We start from the raw sequence: 26,256 nt of genomic DNA on the forward strand, positions 1-26,256 counted from the left end.
AAAAACCTGGCTTCATCTGACTCCCTCTCTTTCAGAGGACCACCCCCTCCCCTCTCCTCTCCTCTCTCCATCTGACTGCGCCCAGCTTCTCTCCCTCCATCCTGTCACACAGCTCCTGCATCCAGCTCCTGACTGCACCCAGCACAAGCCCTGCTATCTGTGGGTTCAGGATACTGCACGGCTCCGGTTCTCTTCTGGCTTTGGACTATTTGTGCTTTAAGAGATGCTCTGGAGAGAGAGAGAGAGAGAGAGAGAGAGAGAAACCAATCAGTTTTCAATCCAGCTGCAGAAGAAGGACGATCCGACCGCCGCATTTCCCGCAACATCCTCCGCATCCTCCGCATCCCCGCACGGAGCTCCAGCGGCGGGCACCGCGGACCGCCGCCGCCACTCAGGTCGGTTTACAGCGCTCTGTCCGCGGACAGACCACAACCTCCTGCACCGATGCTTTTAAAAAGGACCAGGCTGCTTTTTCTAGGCATCAAACCTGCAGTAGGTGATGAGAAAAAAAGAAAGCTGCGCCATTTGTCCTGCAGCCTCCCGCTGAAAGGTATTGTTGTTCGCTTTTTACGCACATCTGTACAATATTTGTTCATTTTAACCCAATGATTTTAAAGGCCTTGTGTTTTTTTTAGACCTCCAGCAGCTCCTTTACCCCCCCATCTGCGCTAAATCTGCCCCTGCAAGAGCCGCAGTGTGCTGTCAGCTCTGCGGAACTTCTTATTTCTGTCTCTTTTTCCTGAAATACGAGCACACACACCCAGGATACACACCCAAACCCCATTACACACACAGTCCAACCAGCAGAAATGTTCCACTGCAGTAGACCTGAGTGTTCAAAGGTCCTTATCACAAACACAGCACAGTTATATTATGTCCTATAATGCAGTGTGTGGGCCTACAGAGGTATTTATTGTGTTGTAATGTGAATCATTTGTGTGGGTGTCTGCAGTTTTTTTTTAATATAGGCTTTAACATACACACACACACACACACACGCCCGACCCCCACAAAGGCACCCCCTCCCCCCTCCCCTCTGCATTTTAGCCTACATGAGATATCTGGGTCATTAGCATTTCAGCGGTTAATGAGGCTGCAGATGGGTCCATCTCCTCTCCTCTGCCGGGGAGCCGTTGAGCAGCACAGATGCTGCAGCCGCTGCTCCATCTGCACAAACGAGAAGAAACAAGAAACATACACCATGATGGCTTTTTTTTTTTTTTTTTTTTTTTGGAGCTGACAGGACTGTGTTCTCATGTGGGATGAGGAGAGTGAAATCGCAGCAGCAGCAGCAGCAGCAGCAGCAGCAGCAGCTTCCTCCCCTGCAGCTGTGTCATTAATGCAGTGGTGTATAAGAACGTACATTATGACTGCTCCTGCTGCTGCTGGATAATGGAGGGTAATGCTTTAATGGTCCGCAGTGCTGCTTAAAGGACCATACCGGTATTTTTTTGTTCATTTATTTATTTATTTTTTGCATGATTAAAAATTCTCTGGATCATTTTCCCATGCATGCTGCATCATCTTGTGTGTGTGTTTTTTTGTTGTTGTTTTTTTTCAGTCTTCCAGGAAGCCATTATTGGTTTCCAGTCATCAATGGTATGAAAATGAATTTGCAGACCTGCTTCAGTCAGACAATCAATCTCGTCTGCCTTCATGATGTAGCCGAGTTGACGTTGAATTATTGTTTCATGATGTGCAGTTACAAGTGTTGCTATCTCAAGCAACACGTACCAAAAATGAATCAGAGGGGAGTCACATGATTTAAAAAACAAAAATATTTCCAATACACAAAATGATATTTGTCAAAATGTGGCTTTTTTCTTGTGATGCATTAACGTTGTCTTCAGTCCTCTGGAACATGACTTTGTTTTAAAAAGCAAAAAAAAAAAAAGGCCAGGAACCACTGCTTTAATGTCTGTAAATGTATTTTCATACCAGAGTGAGAAATGAATGGAAACCAGTGGACGTTGCAAAAACACAGTCATGGCTCATTTTGGAGGCTCTGGTGCTGGTATTGTTCTTTTCACTCATACATACAGTGGAATATTCAGTCGACATTGTTATTATTACTTAAATAGTCAATATAGCTAATGGATGCACTGTACACTGTCAGTCTTGTCATTGGCTTGAAACTGAAGGTCAGCAGGATCTCTGTTAACAGGGTATCACACATACACAGTGAAACCTATGGACCACTGTAGCATCTTTACTCCCCCCTGAGCGGCTTGTCTGTCTTTAGGCTGCAGGAGGAGAAAGAGCACTGCAGAAAAAAACACATGAAGAGCTCCAGAGCTGAAAATAACCCGTGCTGCTATTGTTGTTCTGCCTTAATACATAATGTACTAAATGTATTCAGTATAATCACAGCAGGGAGGATAGTCAGCATCATCATAGACTCTGTGGTATGGTCTGGATACTTACATTAATTTGAATACTGAATCATTCAGCATATATACTCATGATATTCAATCAGTGCAGTCAATACTCATACATTAGTACGACCTGTAGTCAGTGTATTTGGTTTAAGCAACAAGATTATAACACATGTATAATTGATAGCAAGAATAATCAGCAGAAGTCAGCAGTGAAATGTAGAAAATGCAGACTGCTCGACTCCAAGTCGTTTATCTGCAGACGCTGTGCAGGATTTCTGAGCTCAGTGCAGTCAAATTAGTTTATTATGTCCTTGTTTAAAATGCATGAATCAGGTTTGAGACGTTTCATGTTTTCCTCGTAGTCAATGCCACTTGATGCTTTTGAAATGAAACACACACACACACACACACAAAAGAAGAAAACAGCGCTGAAATTCTCACAACAACTTGATTTCTGGAGTCATGTCAAGGTCAAGAAATCTGTTGGGGAGGAGACAGCGAGGGATGAGAAAGTGAAAGTGACTGAGACAAAGCTCAGTGAAGCAGAACGTGGAAAGCTCCAGGGGGATAAAGCGGGATAGACTGGAGCTGGAGGAAGTGGGAAAATGGGATCGAGTGGAATGGGATAAAACGTAAAAAGAGTTGAATGAAGCTGAACAAAAAGCAGATTAAAACTGAACAGAGCAGGAGCAGAGTGGGGCAGAGGGATGCAGTGGAACAGATCAGGAGAACTGTGGAGAACTGTGGCTCGTCTCTCCTCGTGTTCACAGCGGACCTTGATTTAAATGTCCATACAATTAAGGCACGCGGTGAATGCCAAGAGAGCGACCTGACGTCAGCACTGAATCTAAGCTGAAGACCAGCAACCCTCAGCTCAGAGAGCTTGAGTGCATTTCTAAAGCATCAACAGTTTTCTGGGAGGCACCATGACCTAACGGGCAGAGGCCTGTAGCTGCAGCACCACTGGCGGCCACTAGATGGTGCCTCCCTGCCCTCGCTCTTCACATACACAGTCATGAAAAAAAAATCTTTTTTTCCCTGAGATTTTGAGAATTATAATTCAATTGCAAAGATATTAAAATTTGCTTAATTTTTTTTTGTGGGGGGGTTGTTGGAGTTTTTGCTTGATTGACAGGTGTCTCAGCCAATCAGACCAGGCGTCGTCCCCTTCGGTAAAAAGTGAAGTTTTCTCTCTGGGTCCAGTGATTGTTAAAGATGGTATCAAAAGTCGTGGATTCGTCACTGAAGCTGTGTTCATGTTCAGACCGATCATAGACCAGCACACAGAGTCCACATGAAATCAAAGAATCGTCAGCAGAGACTCAGCCCTGCTTGGTTGGCTGATAAATAAATACATTCACATAGTCTGTCGTAGTTTTATATCATAAGTTCATGAAAGTAGGACAAGAACATGATGTACTATTTGTTTCTGCTGTTCAGTTCATCCACAGTTTAAATATTTACAATATAATTATCATTTAGGAATCAAGATTCTTGGCCTCTACAAAAAACATCAACATCTATAAATAATCTGCTCCTCGATGGGAGCAAACAACATGGAGTCATCCTGCTTTAATCTTCACCAAAATAAAGAAGAAACAAGAATTACAAAATATATGAAAAAAACAGGAGTAAATGTTGCTTCACTTCTGTCACCAACATCGTTGTTTGTGCTCTGTAAATGATAAGAAATGCTCATTATGAGGTCAGATGTGCAGGACACATCTGTTTCACTTCACATGTCTGTTAATGAAATGCAGTGAGCAAGAATTAAGTGAGGATCAGTGGTTGGAGAAAAACGACAGATTCTTATTTGTCAGCTCATGTTTTCTGTGAACTGGCTGCTCTGCTTCAGTGCCACAGGATGATGATTTAAAATGAGGATTAAATCAGTTTGATTCTGATGCTCAGTCACTTTTACTGAGAATAAAAGCTCCTGATCAGGAGAAGAAAGGGTCAGTAAAGGAAAGAGGAGAATAAAGGGGAGTATTTCTGACATTAATGTGGACATTGGACACTTTTGGAATATAAAATAAAAATTGATCACTCATGATTCCCAACGAGGGCCTGGACTGGAGGCACTGTGGCGCTGTGAAATCTGACTGCTCCCCCCCCACCAGAGTCAGAGGGTGAGAGGTATTAGTATAATGGATGAATTAATCAACAGGCCTCAACAATTATGTTAATCACTTTCCTCCTAATAAAACTAATGAGCGGTGGAATAATGTGTGTTCTCAGTTTCACCATCGTCCATGTGCGATATGAAGGAATAATACTGTAAATATAAAACACTCGTGGACTGGATTCTACGAACTGCTCTGGATGAACAGCAGCTGAGTGTGTTCCTGTCAGGAGACGTGGAGCCGTTAGCGGAGCAGGAAATCTCCTGCGTTATCACTCACTAATCTCTTCTCCCCAAACACACAGGCTGTGATATTGATTGTGGATGTACAGTAGCTTCTGGGAAAAGGAGGCGGTGTTTACTGTACATACTGTACTGTATGTGATGAAGATACAGCAGAAGTACAGGGACAGTAGAAACACACTGAGTGAATGTGTTTGTCATTTTGTTTTTCTGATTGTGTTTGTATTTTATACATTTTTTAAATAAAGTTTTAAATGAAGTATTCGTATATTTGTATGTGGACAGAAGGTGACATGAAGCAGTATTTTGTACACCCATTGTACTGTAGGTTCATTTCATGGTGCTTTTAATGTGGAATTACAATAAACATAATCTGAGCCTGAATTCAAAGGTTTTGACTTTTCTTTTTTAACAGCAGCTCATTGAAACTAATGTCAAAATTTCCTGAAATTTTCTGTCTGGGTTTTAGAACATTTACCGATAAAACAGTGGGAAGGCTGAGTGTGTTCCTTTTGTAAAACCTGCTTTTAAGATGTAAAAATATGAAACAGGTGATAAAAATGGGCATAAAAAGACAATAAAATCAATTAATTTGATTATTTTTCTCAGATAAGCTTTAAAATAGGATATTCAAATTTGAATATGACACATAACCATGTTCAACTGAAAATTTTGCACTTCTGTATTGGTGTTTTTTTAAATATCATGATGTATTAATTAGGAAACTGAAATAATCAGATCAGAAATAATTTGCAGGTTAAAAGAAGATTGGGAACCAAGTTGTGGATTAATAATATAAATAATATACATTTTCTATATGTGTGTTTTTGTTGTTGCTCCCAGTGATTTTATGACAAACAATGAAATAAACAAACCAGGGAAATAATTTACGGTGTTGTTTTTGTCTTGTTTTAAATAAAGACCCAAACAATAAAGATGTAATTAGAGCAATAAATTCAAATTTATAGTAAATGATCCAGATTGAATGCCCCTCCTCCAAGTTCACTGCAGATTGGTTCAATACTTTTTGCTGACAAATAAACAAACCCCAGTGAGAATGTAACATCCTTGGCAGAGGTAAAAATCAAATAAGACCTCACTGGAATCATGTTTTATCTGCAGAATTATGGTAAATGAGTTTCCAACTAGTGCTGACTCAGTCTGCTGCAACAGAAGGAGCTCATAAAACGCCAGAAACATAAAGACACAATCCATAAATGTATAAACTACATTACAAATACCAGAAGCACTGATACTTTTAGGTATAAGGTATTTACTTTTTTACGTTTTAGATTCAAGAAATAATCATTTAAATACAAATTTCTACACCACAGATTAGAAAAATGCTTAAATTCAGGCTTCCTTTATTGCACCAGTTAAACCAGGCTTGTTTCAGTTAATTCTGGTTTAAATGAGTCTGACTTGAGTTACCAGGGAAACGGCTCCAGACTCACCTGGTCTCAGGGATGTTAGTCTTCAGGCTTCACTGTCTTTAACACATCTGTGTTCAGCTCCTTCATAACCTGAGCTACCCTCTAACTATCGGACTGAGAACCAGTGTGAACGTGAGTGTATTTGCAGTTAATGCCAAATTTATCACATTTTAACATTTATTTATTGTGTTCTTAAAATCTGAGCTGAAGTATCTGCAGTGTTTTCGGTATTTCTCTGTTTTTAAATTCACTTTAATTAAAATAAAGCTAATGAACAACTTATGGATGTAGCCTCACTGTAAAACACAGACAGATATCTATTTATAAAAAACATCTGAATATATTTAAACAGTATTTTCAACAGGCTGTTCTGACATAATCGAGTTGATTTATATCTCAGCTTCTGTAAAATGCTAATTATCTTTTTTGGTTGTCTACACATAAGTGTTAATTTACAGCATTAATTATTCAAAGTAATATCAAGTCACCTGTGATATGAATCCATTAGGTCTTGATCACAAGCAGAGAGAGGGAGTTTTCTGCTCTACAACACGTTACCAGACGTTTTTGCTCCGATGGTTTGCAGGTAACAAACATTAAGACACCAAGACAGCATCACAAAAAGCTTGGAAACATCTTGAAAACTAACTTTTATTTGAACTTTATTAAACAAAATACATTCCATATTAAACATACAATAAAGGCAATGTCAGAGACGCCAGCTTCTGAAACACACAGACACAGACACATTAAATATTCCCTCTAACTGTGAGTACAGTACCAGTTATAATATATTGTGGAGTAGAAAGTCTTTTGCTAAAATCTCACGTTAACCTTTGGCTTTTTATTCAGCGATGCCATCCTGAGAGGAAGTCCTTCTGACGAGAGGAAGAGGAACAGACGGTAGAGGAATGTGTCGACGGCAACACATCAAATGAAAAGACCAAAATAAAAAGTACTGTCTGTGCATTTAAAGCCTGGAATGTCTTGTTCCTCTGTGCTGTAGTGCTTTTAAAAACTATTAAAAACAAATGTGTATCAATCCGCTGCTGGAAATAGTCCCCAACAAATGCACTGTTAACACCTGTTTGAGTGATGTTTGCTAAAAACTACAGTGCCCAGCTGTTTAAGGAGATTAATGAGACTTTAAAAAAAAAAAGAAACTATATATTTGTGAAGCATTTTTAAAGTTTCACATCTTCAGTCGGATTCAGTGGAGAGCGACAGACAGAGCAGAGAAGTCAGAGTGTCGGGAAACAGAAACGTTTTTTCAAGGAATTTGTTGACAATAACAAAAATGTAGAATATCAGAAGCCTTATTCTCTAAATAGGCTTCAAACAAACACACTGACTGAAGAATGAAAGGTACTGATTTCATCAGATTAGATTTACATATTAAGATTTATGCTGCTCATATCGGAGCTTAAAATTTGAACATTCAGAGGCCGCCAGTGTTTAAACAGGGCCCACTGAGACACATTCACGTCTCCTTTTAATCTTTTGTTTCTGTTTTTATGAGAAATATTTTGAGCTTCATTGAACATTTTGCTTTTTGGTCTCAAACGTTATTTCAGAAATATTCTGCCCCGAATTCTATGAAACTTTTATCAAGTTTGATTTCATGTTTTTGCTGTGATAAAAATCGAATCTGAAAGAACGAGGTCACATCCAGAGAAATATTTGACTTAAAGTGTTGTTCTTTGTACATTTAGTTTATGTAGTTACACACATATTCCACACTGGGCTTTTTTAAGGCAGGTTTATACAGTTTCTTTTGCCTGAAATGTAAATGTAAAGCAGAAAAAAAAGAGAAAAATTAAAGTAAAACAAGGGATGTAAGTGTTTTCCACCAGGATTACATATCTGGACGTGCAGAGAAAGCTTGAAAACAGCATTTAGACCATGATGACAGAAAATATAAATGAAAAGTTGAATAAATAAATAAATTGTGGGGAAAAATTCGTTTAATAAAATCCTGGCTCAGGTCGTGACAGAAAGTTTCAGAAAATGGACGAATGGATGAAGAAGTTGCAGCAAAGAAGGAAGAGAGGAATAAAATAAGAGGAAGAAGCAGGTCTGCATCAGTGGAAGGAGAATCCAGATGCTGGCAGACCGCCGCACCACTGGCTGATGAACTTCAGGACGTCCTGACACTCTGGACTGTGAGTGGTCTGCAGAGAATCACAAACGATGGCCAATCAGAAAACAGATTAAACATAACAGACACTTACTCTGACCGTTTCAGTCATTTTTCAAAAATGAAAAACTAGCAAAGAAATGTTGCAGATTTTTGAATATTTTGGCGTTTTGGGTTTTTAATTGAACAAAACAAGACATTTGAAGACGTCACCTTCAAATCAGGAAAAACATTTGACAAGTTTTTATGTTTTATTGACTCAACAATTGTGCAATTAACTGAGAAAATGATCGGCACATATTGATAAGGAAAACATATGTTAGTTGAAGGCCTAAAATGTTTGCTGTCACTCCTGCAGGTGGATGCTATAAAGGTGTGTGTGTGTGTGTGTGTGTGTGTGTGTGTGTGTGTGTGTGTTGAGTTGACGCTGACTCACTGATGTTGAGAGATGAGATGATGAAACTCAGTGAAATGAGTTTGGTTTTTGTAAATGAGACATCAGACAACTTTTATTCACTCTGTATTCACCCTGTGTGTGTCTGTGTGTGTGTGTGTGTGTGTGTGTGTTGGTTGAATTAACCTCCTGAAGGACCTGTTGTTGGGCCCCTACGACCCCACTGTATATTACAGTTTCATTATTTGACCACTCAGCTCCTCTAATTGAGTATATTTGAGAGTTTTTCCAGTTTTTCATGATAATAAATTCATTATTTTTGGGTTTGTGGTCATTGGTCAGGAAAAACAAAACAAGCTACACATATTAACTCAGGCTTCAGGTAATAATGATGAAGGACATTCATCATGTCATTGTGACCCTGTAGACTCATTCTTGTGAACACAAAAACTAAAAACTTCATATCGAGATGAATTTGCACATTTATGAAGGAACACTGATTTCTAAGAAATTGCTGAAACACTTTTACGCTTTAAGCCAAAAGGTTGTAAGTGAAACCAGGTATGTAGTGTACAAACATGTAGGTGTAAAGTGTCTCTGCTGGTTAATGAGGTAATCGGCTTCATTAGGAAGAACATGTTCAATCAGCAACAACAGCACAGGCATGAAGCGACTTTTTTAAACTTCTGTTCTTTATGACAAACACGGTGGGAAACGAAGCCTCTTGTTCATTATTTTCTTACTTTTTAGAAACTAAATAATCAACTGATTATTAAAGAAAATAACTGTCATAAAATAATTGTTGTTTGCAGCCCCATAGTTCCTCTGTGAAGGAGTAACATGACCTCGCCTGAAGTTACTGTGTGTTAATTGCAAACAATCTCAATATAAACTTAAATCTTAAACAGGAGTTCTCCTAAAGGAACGACTACAGGATAGAAGATGCAAATTTCTAACAAATCTGTGATTAATCAAATTATACACACCAAATTATTACAGAGTAAACCTGGGTTTTTTGGGCCCCTGGAGGTCTGGGGGCCTTCAACTCACACTGAGTTAACTGTTCGCTTGTTTTCTGGAAGTTAAATTTAGATCCTTTTCTCCAATTCTTACTTTTATCGTCTGGGATACTGAATTTTTTGGATGAACCTGTGACGAGGGGTCGCAAGATGCTGCTTTATTTGAAGGGGTCAAAAGCCAAAAAGACTGAAGAGGAAACTTAACATTATATAACATCACGGTTCCCCAACCAGCTGTGATCAACACACACACTGTTCTTCAAAAACGTCTTTAAAATATTCACAGTTAGAGGTTTTTAAAGTGGAAGTGGAGATAAAACACACAGGATGAGCCTGTGATGACAGTGATGACATGACACCTGTTGCAAAGCTCAGAGCCCAGTGATAAACAGCATTAAGCTGTTTTAAGGTGGAATGAACAGTCCCTGTTTTCAGCCTCTGCAGGAACTGGCTAATCTTGTGGAAACTACACAAGTCATGGGACACTCTCGTCTTGTGAACCTGTCGTGTGTCTTTCTATGTGGTCTCACCTTCGTGGCCATGAGGAATTTGTTCCAGTCGTCCTTGTTGGCTGTTCTGCCCACGGATGAGAACTCGATCTTATTTCTTAGCACGGGGTAGCCTGGAGGCAGAGGAGCGCAGGGTGAAATATCAAATTCAGAGACAAACCCCTCTAGATGAACTACTACAGCTACAACCATATAAACGTAGCTTTGTTTTCACACTGAAGGAGTCAAATTTACTTTCTACTCTTTGCATCTTTACATAAACATACACATGTGAATATTGTGTGTAACAGAGTGGATCATGCTTATTACCGCACAGCTCATACATGAAGCTTGTGAAGTCTCAGCTCAGTGGATCACAGGCAGAAAGAACAAAGTCAACAACATGGTTTGTTTGATAGAAGGTAAACAACAAGAGTAATGAAGGGCATGTTTGTTGCTTTATGGTGCTTTTGTACATGATTGAAATGATCTTTTTCTTTGTTATTTGTTAAAGGTTTGTTTTTCTGTTGCATCAAACCAGTTTTTCCACAAAGAGCTTTTTGGTTTCCCTCTGATCAGTTTTCAGTTTTTATCATTTACCAGCTTGTTTGAGCTCCTCAACAGATACGTGTGTGTGTGTTGTACCAGTGAGGACACAGGGCAGCGAGCGCAGGCCGGTGTTTGTCGCCACCAGCGAGGCTTCATACGAGCTCCTCTCGTCCAGGGGCAGAACCTGCTCCAACCGATGGTCCATGGATACCATCAGCACCCAGTCACGGATCTGCTCCCGCTGGGCATCCTGTAGCACACACACACACACACACACACACACACACACACACACAGAGACACACACACACACACACACACATATATATATATATACAAGAGATACTTTATTTCCAATTTCCAGAACCTAAATGTAGATAACTTTAGGATTTTCAGGGCTTTTAAAGAGCTGCAGACTCTCCTGTGATGTCCACACTGAGGGCTGCAGTGACTTCCTGTTCCTGACTGAGGCTCCATGTCTTATTATGGTCACACAGTATCTCAGATAAATGTGACACTAACTGGACCTGATCTCTCAGTGTGTCCTGTGGGATGTGCAGATGTGTGTGTGTGTGTTTGTGTGGGTGTGTGTGTGTGTGTGTGTGTGTGTGTGTGTGTGTGGCGTCTTACGGTGACACAGAGTTTGGTGGGAACAGGAACTTCGAAGGGGATGTCTGTGTCAATGAAGTCGGAGTGGTCCAGGGCGTCCAGGCTCCCCTCGTCAATGGCCTGGAGACAGAATCAGCCAATCAGAAATGAAAAGACTCCTCAGATCACTGAAGCGACGAGATTCATGACGGGAACTGTTCAAAAAAGCTTTTTCCATTTGCAAACAGAAAACCTAACTCGTGGTAAAACAGTGATATTGATAAAGATTTTGAATATCCATAAAATACTTGATTTTTTTATTCATGAGACATATAATAGGGAAGCTAAACTAAAGTTTTGTAGCTTTGAAATCCTGAGTAGATATGAAAAGTTTAGATTTCTTCACGTCTAATGTGACAGATGAACTTTGATACTCACATCACACAGATCCAGGAAGTGGTTGAGGAAGATGAAGGCCATGTTCTCCCAGCCAACAGCCTGCCAGGGTACGAAAGCATCATATAAAATAGTAATAACGATAATAAAGGTACAAAACTTTGTATCTTGTCTTTCAGGGGAAAATCACTGAATTATGAAAAGGATGTTATGTATAATCATAATCAATAAAAGGTGAAATTAGAAGTTTGAATGTCGATGTGGATTTCCTGGAATATTGTGACATTTTCAAATATAATATGAGAGAATTTTATTAATTTTCTCTGGAATTCACAAAGGAGCCGCTAATAAAGAGGAATAAAATATATAAGAATAATAAAAATAATAACACTTGTGATGCTGCTTTTCACCTTAAGACCTCCTCTTGCAGGGGCTAATCCATTAGGTGGAGTAACTGACCCAGACACTTATAAAGCACATAGGGATGTATAATATTTTCAATAATAGAAACTAGATTATATTAAATAATACACTCTGTTTCACTTTTCAAAAGAAAATAATATTCAAAACAGGATTTTGATTTGATTAAACTTGCACGTGGTTGGAAAACTGTTGCTCTCTGTTCTCTAACCTAACAAATCCAAAATCTACGTATAGACTTAAGCATCATTATGGCCAGTTTACTCAAAGTAATATTCGTATTTCATTGGTCAAATTAAAGAATCTATAATCAAACTTAAAAAACTGCAGATCTGCAGATTTTCCTTCTATAACTTTAAAACTCGTAACGTGGCTCCAACAACTCTACAGAGGAGAAAACATGTGAGGAACCAGGTTGGAAGAACATTTTCAAACCTGCACCAAACATTAGAACTCAATAAAAACTTGTACAGACAAATGTGTTGACACTACATCTGCTCTAAAGTGGAGGAACTGCTGTGTCTGTGGACCCACCCTGCAGGCCAGACCAGCCTCGTAGAACGCCTTGTCTGCAGGAACGAGCTCAGTGTGACGCAGCAGAGACACCGACAGCTTGGCTGCTACGCTGATCTGAAAACACACAGTTTAACAGTTAAACAGTTCCCACTGAGTGTGAAACAGGAAGTAGACAAACGTTTATTGAAACACATCTGCATTTGTTGTCGTCTTTTCTCTTCACATACTGATGATTATATGAGTCATTTAGACCTGGTGTTGAGATGCATCAGTCTATATGTGTGAAAAGAAACAAATGAAATGAAAAAACTATTCATGGAAGAAAACTACCAGAGCGATTGAACAAATGTCCACTTTTAAGATCAGCTGTGATCAGGAACATGTGAAGTGAGCTCCATTTCCTGTTAAAACTGAACAGAAACATCCTCGGTCTCAACAGTTAAGTTGCAGGTCTGCTGTGATCCCCTCTGAGTGTGTCTGTGTTTTCATGTACCAGCTGCTCGACTCCTTTAGCGGCGGCTCGCGTGGCGTAATAGTGAGCGATCAGCAGCATCTGTTCAAAGTCCTCGTGAGCTGGAGAGTTGGCCTCGGCTGACTTGGATATGTTCTCACACTGGAATCACACAAAACAGGCGAATAAAAAACAAACAAACACAGAGTTACAGGTTTGAGTCTGGTCACAGGAACATTTTCCTCCTGACATGAAACGTCTGAAATTTCCAAATCGATAAATTTAAAGGAATGAATCCAGTTTGTTTTACATGAAAATGTTTGCATCTGGTTTAGACAGAGTCTTAACACCATCAAGTTTGTTGTAATTTACCAGCTGAAGCAGGAAGTTGCGGAGGTCGGCCCACATGCGGTAACACTCTGGTCCTTCGGTGTCGGGGAGGTTAATCAGGTCCAGGAACAGACGCTTGTAGATGTTAAAGTTCTACGAGTTGAAATGCATTGATCAGTTACACCTTGTGTCATAAAATAAATACACAGGGAACAGGTGAGTGAGACAGGGGGGACTTCATGGAGGGGTTGTAGCTCTGACAGAACACTGGTAGAGTTGCAGCTTGAAAACAATCCACACAAACTTTTGGTTTATAATTTTGTGTGTGACGTTAATATCTGGTGGAAAATTATGTGGATGTGTATTTTTGTGCATCTGCTTTTAGTAAAATTGATTTGACCATTCAACAAGCTCTGACATTGACATTCCAAATCATTTCAACCTTAATGACCATCGGCTGCTTTTAGGAGGGTCGGCTGATGTGGACTGAGGCGAGTGTTTGTGAGAAACCCTGAACAGAAGCAGCTTTCCATGAGTGGAGAGTTAGATGTGTGTGTACCTGAGGGTTGGGTGGTGCTCCGTGCTGGATGTAGAGCTGCAGAGCCTTCAGCGCCTCCCCCTCCTTGATGAGGTGCGTTGCGTACAGAGCGACGTACTTGTGGAGGATCTTAAAGTTCTGACCCAACAGAGAGACGATGAGGAGCACAGACAGACCCGTGGTGAACACTGACCCCCCATACACCCCAGTTTATCCACAGTCAAATGAAACATTAACCATCTGTGTGAAATTTTGTCATAATTGCTGTGTGAGGTCTTCAGTAACGGCTAAAAAGTGTTTTGTGAGGTCACACTAATCTTGACCTTTGACCTTTTTTTTTTTGTTTAAAGATATTTTTTGGGCATTTTTGTCTTTAATCAATAGGACAGAGCACATGAGCATCAGCTGTGGTCTGCACCCTAACCACTTGGCTATTGGGGCGCCCCGACCTTTGACCTTTTACCACCAAAACTGAACCAGTTTGTCCTTGAGTCTAAGTGGACATTTGTGCCAAATTTGAAGAAGTTCCTTCACAAGTCCAAAAACATGTTTTGTGAGGTCACGGTGACCCTAACCTTTGACCTTTAGCTACCAAAACATAATCAGTGTCTCCTTGATTCCAGGTGACAGTTTTAACCAAATTTGAAGAAGTTCCTTGAAGGCGTTACTGAGATTTTGCGTTCACAAGGCTAAAAATGGGTTTTGTGAGGGCACCATCTGAAGAAGTTCCATAAAGCTGTTAATATGTGGTCCATGAGAATGGGACGGACAGATGGACAATTAAGACCTAAAGAAACTCAGTGTGTTTACAGATTTATGTGATGATGATGATGAAGATCACACTGTCTGTGATCTGAACTCCACATGAAACCACACTGAGCGTCAGGCTGACTGTGGTCTGGTACCTGTTTGGACGCTGTGTCCAGACATTTCTCCCACTGGCCTCTTTCTGCGTACATGTCCAGAGCTGCCACGACGTCCACACCCACCAGCTGGACACATGCACATACACACAGGTTCACTTTTACAGAAAAGAGCATGAAGAGCATGTTCTTTTTTGTTAAGCAGCATTTACAAAGTAAAAATTAAAATTTAAACTTTATTTATTTCTGAGGACGTCAGAAATCAGGTGATCTCCTGATCTCATTATATGAAACAACAGCAAAGGGATAGATGAAGAAGATTAAGCATTTGTTGTGAGCCACTGAATCAAACTCACATTATTAGACATCAGGAAAACAGAACGTGTTCCAGGAGATCCAGTGTGGAACTGAGTGTGTACTTGTACTCACAGAGTCCACTTTGCCTTGATTCTTCAGATGCTCTTTGTACTTCTGGTCCACATAGTCCTCGTACCTGTCCAGGGTCAGAGGCATGAGAATAAATGGAAAAGGTGTTTAAAAGATAACCAAAGATCATGGAAACAAACCCCTGCATTTTTATGAGGTTATATGTTAAAGTAAGATGGTGTCACACTGAAAATATCCAGCATGCCCCTTTTTTCTAGAACAAGTGCTTCTGCAGAAAAATCACATCACTGAATTACAGCTGTTTTAAAATCTGACTAAAACACAGATTCTTTTGAAGCTTGTGATGATGATTTTTTTTTATTTAGCATCAGTATTTTTCCTACAATAACTATGGTTTACTCAGGTGTTTGTGTGTGTACAGTGTGTGTGAGCATGTCTCTGACCTGGGCTCCAGCTCCTTGGCAACTCTCTTGGCTTTGTTCCACTCCTCACCCTCAATAAAGACGTCGATCGCCTCTTTGATCAGGTCCATGTTTAAGTAGAGCTCTGCAGCCTGGAGCACGTGGACAACAACATCAGGTGAATCCAAAACAAAAACCTGAAGCTGGTTCATTTACAGCTCTATGTTCAAACTATAGATTATTGATGCATTTAGGTGTGTGTGTGTGTGTGTGTGTGTGTGTGTGTGTGTGTGTGTGTGTGTGTGTGTATGTGTGTGTGTGTTTTCACCCACAGCGTTGTACTTCCTCAGGTGTGTGAGTCGTGGTCCGACCACCTGGATCACCTCCACTGCTCTGTCTCCACTCAGGAACTTGATTGACAACTCTGCTGCCTAGAAACACACACACACACACACACACACACACACACACACACACACACACACACACACACACACACACACACACAAAGATTTTACACACAAGAAGAACTTTGTCTGTCAAAATAAAAGCATTTTTTGTCTCTGCCTTTTTCCACAAACTGGTATAAAGTTTATTAAAGCATTTAAAAAGGAAAACATCATTTCCAGAAGCAGAATTATGGGTAAAATTATTACATTTATCTCATTATCATGGGGCTATAAGAAATAAAATAAAAATAAAATGTAAAATGTGCTTCATCTATCAACACAAAATCAATAAATCGATATTATAGTAACTGACAGAATCAACCTAAACCATTTCAGGCAGTTGGGTATTAAAGTTTTATTTTCTGAGTTTGTGTCTTAAAAAGAAAAGTTATTAAAGCATCTTTATAACGTTTTCAAATGACAAAAGGCTTTTATTGTATTATTTATTAATAAGGTGGCAGCTAATGAGTATTTTCATCATCAATGAATCATTAAATTGATTGTTTTGATGAATCTGAAACGTTTGGTCTGTAACATGATCAAGAAATAAACCAGTTCTTTGATTAAACAACTGAAATGATTATTTGATTATCAGAAAAGTCGCAGATCACTTTTCTGTTGATCAACTAATCATCAGCTTTAATTTGCACGATGCTAATATGCATCTTTGAAATTTAAATCACTGACATCGTTGAAATAAAATCAGAGTTGGCTTTGATTAGTCAGTAGATAACAGGTGCAGCTGTGTTTCAGTGACTGAGGAGACGCTGAGGCTCAGCGATCGCCTCCGTCCATCAACACTCTGCTTCTCTGAGAACAAGTAATTGGAATAAAATCTAATGTGCAAATCTAATGAGCCTCTACAGGAAGAAACCTATTGATTTATTTGACCCCGTGACCTTTCCTCGAACGCCACCAGGAGACCAAACGTTCAGATTCCCAGAGGGGGAGAAAAGAAACTATTGATCTGTGGGACCCCTTGACCTTTCCTTTAGCAACACCATCAGACCAAGCATTCAAATGTCAGATGATCTGATCTCCATCGCACTCAGGTCAATAACACACAATATTTGCTGTGCAACATCATGCTCCCAGCAGAGGAGAATCTATTGACACTGGTGACACGGTGACCTTTCTGCTTCCTCCGCCATCAGGGGAAATCCCGGCTGCTATCTGCTCTGTCATCTGTGTCATCCCCATCCTGTGAGCAGCAGCTAATTTGTGAAATTTGATTGTTTTTATGTTTCTGTTGTCGTTTTGATGAAGCAACACAAAACCTGGATAAATTAAGAGATTTCAGATCAGATGAAGCAGCACTCATGTTATAACACATTAACACATACAGTAGCTGACTGTGAGCATTAGAAGGAGTTTAGCACAGCAGCTCTGAATTTAATGATGTTATTGGCTTGAATGACCACTAGAGTCTGGCTCCAACAGTGAGTCAGTCCCCATAGACTCCCATGTTAAAATAACCACAGCAGAAATAAACATGTTTACAGCCTGGTACAAAAAAGAGACAGTTTGGGTTATTTGATGTGGGGGTGTATGAAGTAGACATGCATACTCTGCAGTAGATTCAGATCACTGTGCTGCCGGTCAGGAGAGGCAGCAGAGAGCAGAGGATACAAGCAGAGGGACGTGCTGCTGTGCACAGGGCCAGCAGAAAAACGGGATTTAGACACGCCCGCCGAAACAATCCAATATCCGTTTAAATGTTCGCGTCATTTAGAATATTTTCATTATGTTGTCTTCCTTTCATTTTTCTCAACCACTTAACTACTGTATTCCTACACACAGCCTCAGGTCAGCTGAGTGAATCAGAAATAGCTAAACTTCACTTTGTTTTGACAAAACGAGCGCTGGTCTTTTTTTATGGATCTGTCTGTTCCAGCACCAGACAGATGTGCAAGATGTCACTATTCGTTTCATGTTGTGAAACAGGACTAATACTGTTAATTATAAAGTTTTTGATAAATCTTATTTTTTTTTTTTTTTTAGCAATCGATTAAAATTATACAATGTCAAAAAATGTGAAAAATACCCATCACACTTTCTCATAGTTCATTTTCAGGTTGAACTTTCTGTCTGACTAATAGTCCTGAATCCAGTAATGTGCAGTTAATACTGATATAACAGAGAAAAGCAGGAAATCATCACAGGGGAGAAAGTGGGATCAGAGAAGTCTGGGTAATTTGTGCTTGATGAAATAACTTAAAGGGAAACAGTTTCTGCTGGTGACCCATCACCACTGGTTACGTGTCAGCGAGGAAGAGAAAAAAAGCAGAGATTAGAGAATCGTTTGAAAAAATGTACTTTTCTGAGGCATAAATGTTTCTCTTGTTTTCTTGGTTTATCCCGACCCCCAGGTTGAGAACCTCTGTCTTAAATCGATAATCAAAGCAGTTCCTGATTAGTTTTCAGCTCCCTGTGGCAATAAAAGGATCTACGGTCTTTTACCTTCATCCAGCACTTCTCCAGCAACGCCGTGTTCGAGTCGTCCTTCACCTTCAGGTAACACTCCACGGCCCGCGAGTGTTCACCTGACTGCTCCCACTCTCTGGCCTGTTCCAGCAGACCCTCCACACCCCTGCAACCGCCAGCAAACACACACAGTCACTCAGGGAGGCACAAACCTCTTCATTACACATGAGGTTCGTTAAAAGTAGAACACTGTCACATAGAAAACAAAGCGCTATTAAACACATTGTGAACCTTTGATTTCTGGACCAATCTGCATTTGAACAGTCATCTCGCTTTGATTTAAAATCCATAATAAGAATAATTTAATTCTTCCAACCTAACCCTTGCAACAGAGAAGAAAAAGATGATAATAAATAAAAAGCTCAGAGACACAATAATTTCATTGTCTTTTTCTCATAACTTTTCATACAAAATTATTCTTCCTCACTGGTTTGATGACACTGTTTTTGAAAGGGGGCTAACACTGTTCACTCCAGCTGGGGTTTAATAAACGTGGGAAACATATATTCAAATCCACATCTGGATTACACCTCAGATTTCTCTCTGCATCATGGGGAGGCATGAATCATGTCCCATTGTCCTTTTTATTCACTAAGGATGTTTATTTCTCTTTATTTCTCCACCTCAGTTTTCAGTGAAATTAAAGTTTGGTGAATCCTCGAGCTGAAAAAGAAATTATAAAAAAACGAACTAAACTTCAGTTGGCTACAGGAAGTAGGAAGCCTTGCACATCTCTGGAGCCTGATCCGTAAAATCTGCAGGAAAAACTCTGAGTTTTCTCACTTTCACCCTTCTCGTCGTTCGTCTCCATTGGTAACTTTTGAAGTTTTCTCCCACAGGTCATTAAAGAGCGAGAAGCGATGGGTGGAGGAGAGGAGCTGCACGCTGCTGGTTTGCCGGCTAACGAGCTATTCCTTGTTGGGAGTTTCAGTTTGGGATAACGCATGAGCTGTGTTTAATAAAGCATCAAACTGATTCTCTGTGCACTGAGGATACTGCTGGAGAGCATCTGTTAAATGTTCATAGATGGTTTTGATGTTTCCCTCTGGTTTTAAAGAACATAACAGGTCAAACTCCTGATGTATAATTATACATTTTACAGCTCTCTGGACTACAGCAACAGAAATAACCTGTACAAGAAATGAGACAGAGTCATTTCTTTTATTCTTTTGTCTTAATCTCACCGGATTCCCTTCTTGGAGGTCTCCTTCTCGTACTCCTCCTGGAGCATGGAGAGCTTGTTGGGGAGATACTCCTTACAGATACGCATGGCATCGCTCCACATGTCTGCATCCTGACAAACACAAATATGCAACACACACAGAATAAATGAAAGAGGGCAGATCATCCAAGTCTATGATTTGAATATAAAATCCCTCTCAGTAAAATGAAGCTCAGGACATTTTGAAACTCTTCTCGTGTTGTTTCTAAAGCCAGTTTGGCTCTTTCTCGTTACCTTGTAATATTTAACAGCCAGTTCGGGTCTCTGGGCTCGGAGCAGGAAGGCTTCAGCCTTCTGGAAATCTTTCTGTTCAAAGCAGAACTTGGCTTGGCCGACCAGAACCTCAGACACACTCTCTGGATCATGGCCCTCGGCCACCCGCTGCGCGTTGGCCCAGTCTTTGTTGTGGACATACCTGGAACAATTCACACACACACACACGCCTAAAAACAAAACCTAAAAATTTCCTTTTTTTAAGATTAGTTAAAATTTCATGTCAACTTCACGTCCCAGGAAACTGACACGAACTTGCAGCTCTCTTTAAAACTTTGTGTTAAAAACTTGTGGCTTTGAACAAGTTGATGGAACAGAGCTGCTTTAAATAATAGCGATCAATATAATCAGAGCTACAATAACAAGTCTATCTGCACACATCTACCTCTAACTCTAACAGCGTCTCATCAGCTGACAGTGACACAGCGCATCATCTTCAGCACTCACATGAACACAGCTTCTTTGGGTTTTCCCGCTTTGATGAACTCGACCTCGGCCTCTGGAAACTTTCCCTGGATGATGAAACCGTGGCAGAGTTTGAGATTAGCATTTAAACTTACTGCAGCTGACGTGTAGTGGGTTTGACAGTCCTCAGTGTGAGCACAAGTAGAAATTAAATAACAATGATTTATGATTATTGAGAGAGAAATGTGTTGGACTGAAATGTGTTGGATTATAATGTACAGGCAGATTCTGTTCGGAGCCAGATCTGTGTCAACTTCAAGAGCATCCAGGTTTTTACGAGCTTGGCTACATTATTTCATAGCCATTAGGAAGATAGACAAAACTAGGTGAGTATTCACAAAGACAGTTTTATATGTAAAAGAGACTGAGATTAAATGAATACAGAGATTGTAATTTCATGTAATTTTGAGGCACAGTGGCTTTGCAGCCGGGGCTCATGATTTTTGAGATGATGCGGTCTGTGGAGGACAGATGAAGCAGACATGTTACTGTGTGCAGCAGGACGGTGATGGATTTACCTCGTCCTCCAGGTATATGGCTTGTTTGAGGTGGATCTCTGGGATCTTCTCCTTACATGAAAGACGGGCCAAATCAAAGGCAAAGTCAAACGAGCTGGAGACAAGAGGAAGAGCGTGACATCAATCCAGGTTTGACTTAACAGTGACTTCCTGTGTGATTTACATACATTTAGATGGATGAACATAACTCAGTACCCAGCTCATTAAAACTAGCAACAGATATTTTGATGTAATTTTCCTCCTGATATATTTAGTTCAGAAAACTCACGACAATCCACCTTTTTTTTAAATGGGACTCATTGACTATCAGGAGTGTGCGACCTCAGCAACAACAGAAATATATTTTCTCAATGCGTCACATTTGACTCAAGATGTAATTACATGAGAAAGAATCACAGTGTGTGTTGGGTGTGTGTGTTGTGATGCAGCTCACAAGTTGTTTGAAGCAGACTCGATGGCGTATTCCATGAGGCCAAACTTGTTGAGCAGCTTGACGGCCGCCTCTCCCCCCAGGCTCCTGGCCCACAGGTAGGCCACCTGCTTCTGGGCCCCAGCACCGCTGTGACTCTTCGCCACCTGTCCCACACACACAGACACATCAGTATAGGAGTCATTCTGTGGTGCGGCTCCATGGCCCCGTTACATCACATAATCAAGGGAAAAACAATTACTGGATGCTGTAAAGTTGCTGCAAATGAAGCCTAATCACTGTGTAAACAGTGACGATTAACTTTAAGTCTCATCGTTTCAGATTGATAAATATATGAACATTTTATAGATGGGTTATAACACACTATAATGTAGCTGTTATGTAACTATATATAACTATATAACTTTTTAAATTATTTTTTATTATTATTATTAATGTGTAGTTAGCTTCCACTAACTGGCGTCTGCAGGAGGATTTATACTTGTTAACAAACACATTCATTAACACTTCTATCTGCTTATACCAACATTACACTATGTTATACACCAGTGGTTCTCAAAGTGGGGTCTGGGGACCTCCAGGGTCCATACCTGGAGGTGTCCAGCAATAATATTTCAATCCATAAGTAACACAATGAATGTATGAGTATTTTGTTCATGGGTTTCTGTCAGTTTAGGGGTCCCTGATTTGAACTGAATAATAATTATTATTAATAATAACAATAATAAACATAATAATTAAATTATAAAGTTGATTATAAATTACAATAATTAATTCAATGTTTATATACAGCTTATAAATGCTAAAAAGGGGGAGTAAACTCCATTAATCACAGGTTAAAATGATCAAATATTTGTAACTTAGAAATGACAGAACAAAATCTTGAAGTTGTCCAGTGAAATGACAAAAAAATGGTTCAGTATAACAATATTAATGTGTCATATTTTTCATTTGACCAGTTTTTTTCAAGCTCTTTATTAAAGCCACTGTGTGTTAATGTTACTACAGCACACTTCATATTATTTTGGTGGCTTTTGTTTCTTCATTACATTTTTAGACCAGTCACTCTGCTGTCTGCCTCGTCGTCTGTGATGCTGCCACTCAGAGTCTCAGTCTGAGATGCATTTCTATACGTGCTCTTTTTAATCAAAAACTTTCAACTCAAAATCAAAGGATGACATTTAACATCTTTTAAGTCACTGACATGCAACTGTGTCTCTAACCTCACTTTAATATGTGTATTATGTTTTATTTATTTGTAATAATAAATCTGGAAGAACTCCACCACCTGAGCTACAGTGTTACATAACTGACAGCGTTATATAACTGACACGTCAATGCTGTTATTTACTTTTCACCACCAGAGAATCAAAGGTAGTTAAACCGGGACTGTCGGGGATGTGTCGTGGCTATTGAAAACATCTGCTGTGTGGGTCGAGGTTTAAGGCTTTAAAATATACAGTTCAGACACTTGGCATGGAAAGTCTACATACTGTATCTGTGTGTTGGAGGTGGGATGAACAGCTAGCAAACCAATAAAATAAAATGTGAGTGTACGTACCCTGTATGCATCCTCCCACATGTCATTGACTCTGTACATGTGGACCGCAGCTTTCCACTCTTCAGCCTCCATGAAGTGGTACTCGGCCTCCGAGAACCTGGATTCAGCCTCCAACTCCTGCAAGAACCATTTAGACCATATGCATCAACAGAATATCACCTACACGTAAAGCACATGGATGTAAGTACTATTTAGAGTTGACAAGGCAGAAAAAGACATTTTTGGACAAAGGAAAAAGCTGTTAATGATGAAACTTTATTGAATTTCTGTCTGAAGCCTGAAAGCGACCAGAGCTGGACACAACTAAAAGGTTGTAAAATTAGCCCTGCACGTCGTCTAATTGTGTGCACATCAAAGAAATTTCGTTTTACCTCATTGCCTTCAAAACTTCACCATTCAGATCAAAACTCTGAGTTAGGTACATTTCTAATTATTGTTGGAGTGTAAAGCACTGCAGGGCAGTTCTCATGAGATAATTGGACAACCACAAAACTGTGAACACGCTCATTTGTCTACTGTTACATAAGAGGTGGGGAACCGTCTTGGATGTAGCCCTCGAAACAAAATCCAGATGAAGTTGTTCGGGTGCCAGAGGAGGAGCACTATCTGAGCTCATGACAGCTTTTCAGATGAGAGACCTCATTCAGTGCCGCCTGAATGTCGCTGATGAAGATGCTGAGCTGTGACAACAGCCCCTCTGCTGCTTTCCAGCTGATCTCAGATGAGCTACAACAATTTGAAGATGCGGGGATCTGTTCTTTGTTTCATCTACAAGCAATTAAACAGGCAAACTAAGTAATTTAAATATGCAAATGACCGCCACAGTGAGCCTCTACTTTATGAACAGTGCTTTCCCTATTATTTCTTAAGCCTTGTTCCAGACGTCTAAATCACAGCCCACGTCTCTGGTATTCAGACTCAACCACCAATCAAATACTGTAATAAGATAAAGATAATATAGAATGAGGAATCATCCTCTGTCACAGCCATTTCTCCACCTGGATACATCCATGAAACGAAGTGTGGAGAACTTGGAGGTTGTTGTAAGAAACAACATTTAAATCAGTATTTTTTTAGACTGTGGTGTTAATGTTAAAGGATAGGTTCACAGTTTTTCAAGTCTGTTTTAAAACAATAATCAGGTGCATATGTACATTGAAATGCTGCTACCTTTCCTGTTGTTCACAGAGGCCATGAACAGATGCCTCGCTAACATGTTTCCAATGTAAGTGATGGGGGATAAAATCCAGAGTCCTTATTCTGTGAAATAATGTATTTGAAAGTTTATCTGAAGATAATTAAAGTCTGAGTTAGACAAATCAAGAGGGGGTCTTCTGAAGCTGAAATCTTTCTACTGCAAATTCCTCTATTGTTACTGTTCCTTCACTGCAGCTCAGCAAGGAAAACACCAGGAGGAAATTTCACACGAAGAACACCACAACGAACTCACTCACTAACTGAGGTTGTCCCACACCAGAGGCATGTTGGGAAGGTATCTCTTCTGAGGGCCACAGGGATCTCTTAAACTGGCCATAAGTAACACAGGAGAAAGCTTCAGCCACTGCTGTGATACAATGTGTCCTCTGAGCTACGGAGGAGGCTACAGTGAGTCACTATAGGAAAGTGGCGAAACGGTCTGGCCAGACCAAGGCTAGCTCGTTAGCACACTAACTTCAGAAAAAGAAAAGAAGTGATAGGGACAGAGGTAAAAAAGAGGGTTTCTCTCCAGTGCTGGAGGCAGCTCTTGGTGAGTAAAGGAGTAAAGTCTGACACAACGTTCCTTCTAGACTGATAAGTAAACAGATGTTAATGCTAACACTGGCTGTGTAGCTAAACTTACAAGCAAAGCCTGTGTCAGTGTAGATATGGGCAGACAGACAGACACACTTGAAAAATTATGAACCTATTAAAATAAACTGCTTCGATTAACCACGACTGCAGCTTCCGCATCAATTGAAAAAGATGAGGGCGGGACTGATTCGTCCTTGGTTACTGATGGGTTGAGGAAAACAAACCAAAACAGAACCACCTCCCAACAAGAGATGGGCCAACATGAGCGTAATGTCTGTCTGAATGAAGCGAGGAGAAGCAGCAGTTCAGTCTGATTATCAGGCTAATTCCTGGGTTTCTGGGAACTTTTACAAGCTTCAATTGTTGCTGTCAGTGTTGGTGTTAAACTCCATTATCAGCTGTAGAGTTTATCACATCGTGCTCTACCTTGGCCAGGTGGAGGTGGGTCTCACTCAGCAGGTCGGGGTGATGTTTGGCCACCAGGCGGATAACATCATCAAACATCCGGTTCTTCTTGTACATGGTGATGGCGAGGTCAGGCTGCTTCACTGTGGCAAATAGCCTGTATGCACACACACACACACAGATTTTACACACAAGAAGACCTTTGTCTGTCAAAATAAAAGCATTTTTGTCTCCGCCCTTTTCCACAAACTGGTATAAAGTTTATAAGGATTTAAAAAGGAAAGCATCATTTCCAGAATAATTAATATTATGGGGCTATAAGATAACTATGAAATAAAATGTCACAGACAGAGTGAAGAACTGTGTTTTTAAAGCTCCACACAGTCTAAAGGTAGATGTCCATGTGTTTGTGATTATAAAGCAGGTCTAGGTTCTATATTAATACTGTGAAAGTATCAAAGCCTCAGTCCACAGAGAAATGCACACAGCCTGTATTCAGACACTGAGCCTTAAAACCAGCCGTCAGGACTTCTGGAACTTTGTGATGTCACAACAAAGCAGTCACTGCCCTCAGCCATGCTCCAAGCCCCGCCCACCTGGACCCACCATCCAAGTGTTTACCTGAAATCTGCTGTATTTTTCACTCAGTAAACAGTCAACCAATCAGAAGAGAGACTCAGATCCTCTCTTCTGATTGGCTGACTGACCTCTTGTTACTAGAGCTCCAGAGAGAAGCCTGAGAGAGGAGATGTAAAACTACACTGAGATGATTTTTGGTTCTTAAAACCACAAATATATCTTCTGATGAAGAACAACACTTCAGATAAAACACAGGAGAAGAGTAAAATATGAGACCTTTAAGATGTTTGAGTATCAAAGAGGAGGATTAGATAAGAGATAGATAGATAACAGAGGATTAATGTACCGCCTCGCTTCACTAAATCAGTCTAGAAACAACAGAAAGTCAGACAGCCAAGGCTGTAATTACCACTTTTTAACAGTCAC

General features: G+C 40.1%; 1 protein-coding gene and 1 long non-coding RNA gene across 2 annotated transcripts in view; one reads left to right on the plus strand and one right to left on the minus strand.

Annotated features, from left to right (window-relative positions):
• Positions 1–7,164, plus strand: LOC139612515 (uncharacterized). The gene is made up of 4 exons (XR_011686570.1): positions 1–550; positions 636–6,308; positions 6,685–6,762; positions 7,029–7,164. It is a non-coding gene; the product is annotated as an uncharacterized lncRNA (long non-coding RNA).
• The window catches only part of ift172 (intraflagellar transport 172), a 43,975-nt gene continuing 24,520 nt past the window's right edge, over positions 6,802–26,256 (minus strand). The window contains exons 28-48 of the mRNA XM_071468150.1: positions 25,273–25,408; positions 23,056–23,172; positions 21,498–21,640; positions 21,065–21,158; positions 20,529–20,593; positions 20,043–20,223; positions 19,771–19,880; positions 18,563–18,692; positions 15,986–16,084; positions 15,696–15,805; positions 15,295–15,358; positions 14,908–14,994; positions 14,024–14,140; positions 13,507–13,617; positions 13,177–13,296; positions 12,702–12,797; positions 11,790–11,849; positions 11,394–11,492; positions 10,860–11,013; positions 10,257–10,348; positions 6,802–8,347 (exon numbers count right to left, since the gene is read on the minus strand). Of these exons, the coding sequence (XP_071324251.1) occupies positions 8,258–8,347; positions 10,257–10,348; positions 10,860–11,013; positions 11,394–11,492; positions 11,790–11,849; positions 12,702–12,797; positions 13,177–13,296; positions 13,507–13,617; positions 14,024–14,140; positions 14,908–14,994; positions 15,295–15,358; positions 15,696–15,805; positions 15,986–16,084; positions 18,563–18,692; positions 19,771–19,880; positions 20,043–20,223; positions 20,529–20,593; positions 21,065–21,158; positions 21,498–21,640; positions 23,056–23,172; positions 25,273–25,408 (2,275 nt within the window). The 3' untranslated portion in view covers positions 6,802–8,257. The remainder of the gene's footprint in view (positions 8,348–10,256; positions 10,349–10,859; positions 11,014–11,393; positions 11,493–11,789; positions 11,850–12,701; positions 12,798–13,176; positions 13,297–13,506; positions 13,618–14,023; positions 14,141–14,907; positions 14,995–15,294; positions 15,359–15,695; positions 15,806–15,985; positions 16,085–18,562; positions 18,693–19,770; positions 19,881–20,042; positions 20,224–20,528; positions 20,594–21,064; positions 21,159–21,497; positions 21,641–23,055; positions 23,173–25,272; positions 25,409–26,256) is intronic.

This window comes from Trachinotus anak, unplaced genomic scaffold (assembly GCF_046630095.1).
Source record: "Trachinotus anak isolate AG129_WGS33_773 ecotype Australia unplaced genomic scaffold, CSIRO_AGI_Tana_v1 ptg000031l, whole genome shotgun sequence".
NCBI lineage: Eukaryota > Metazoa > Chordata > Actinopteri > Carangiformes > Carangidae > Trachinotus > Trachinotus anak.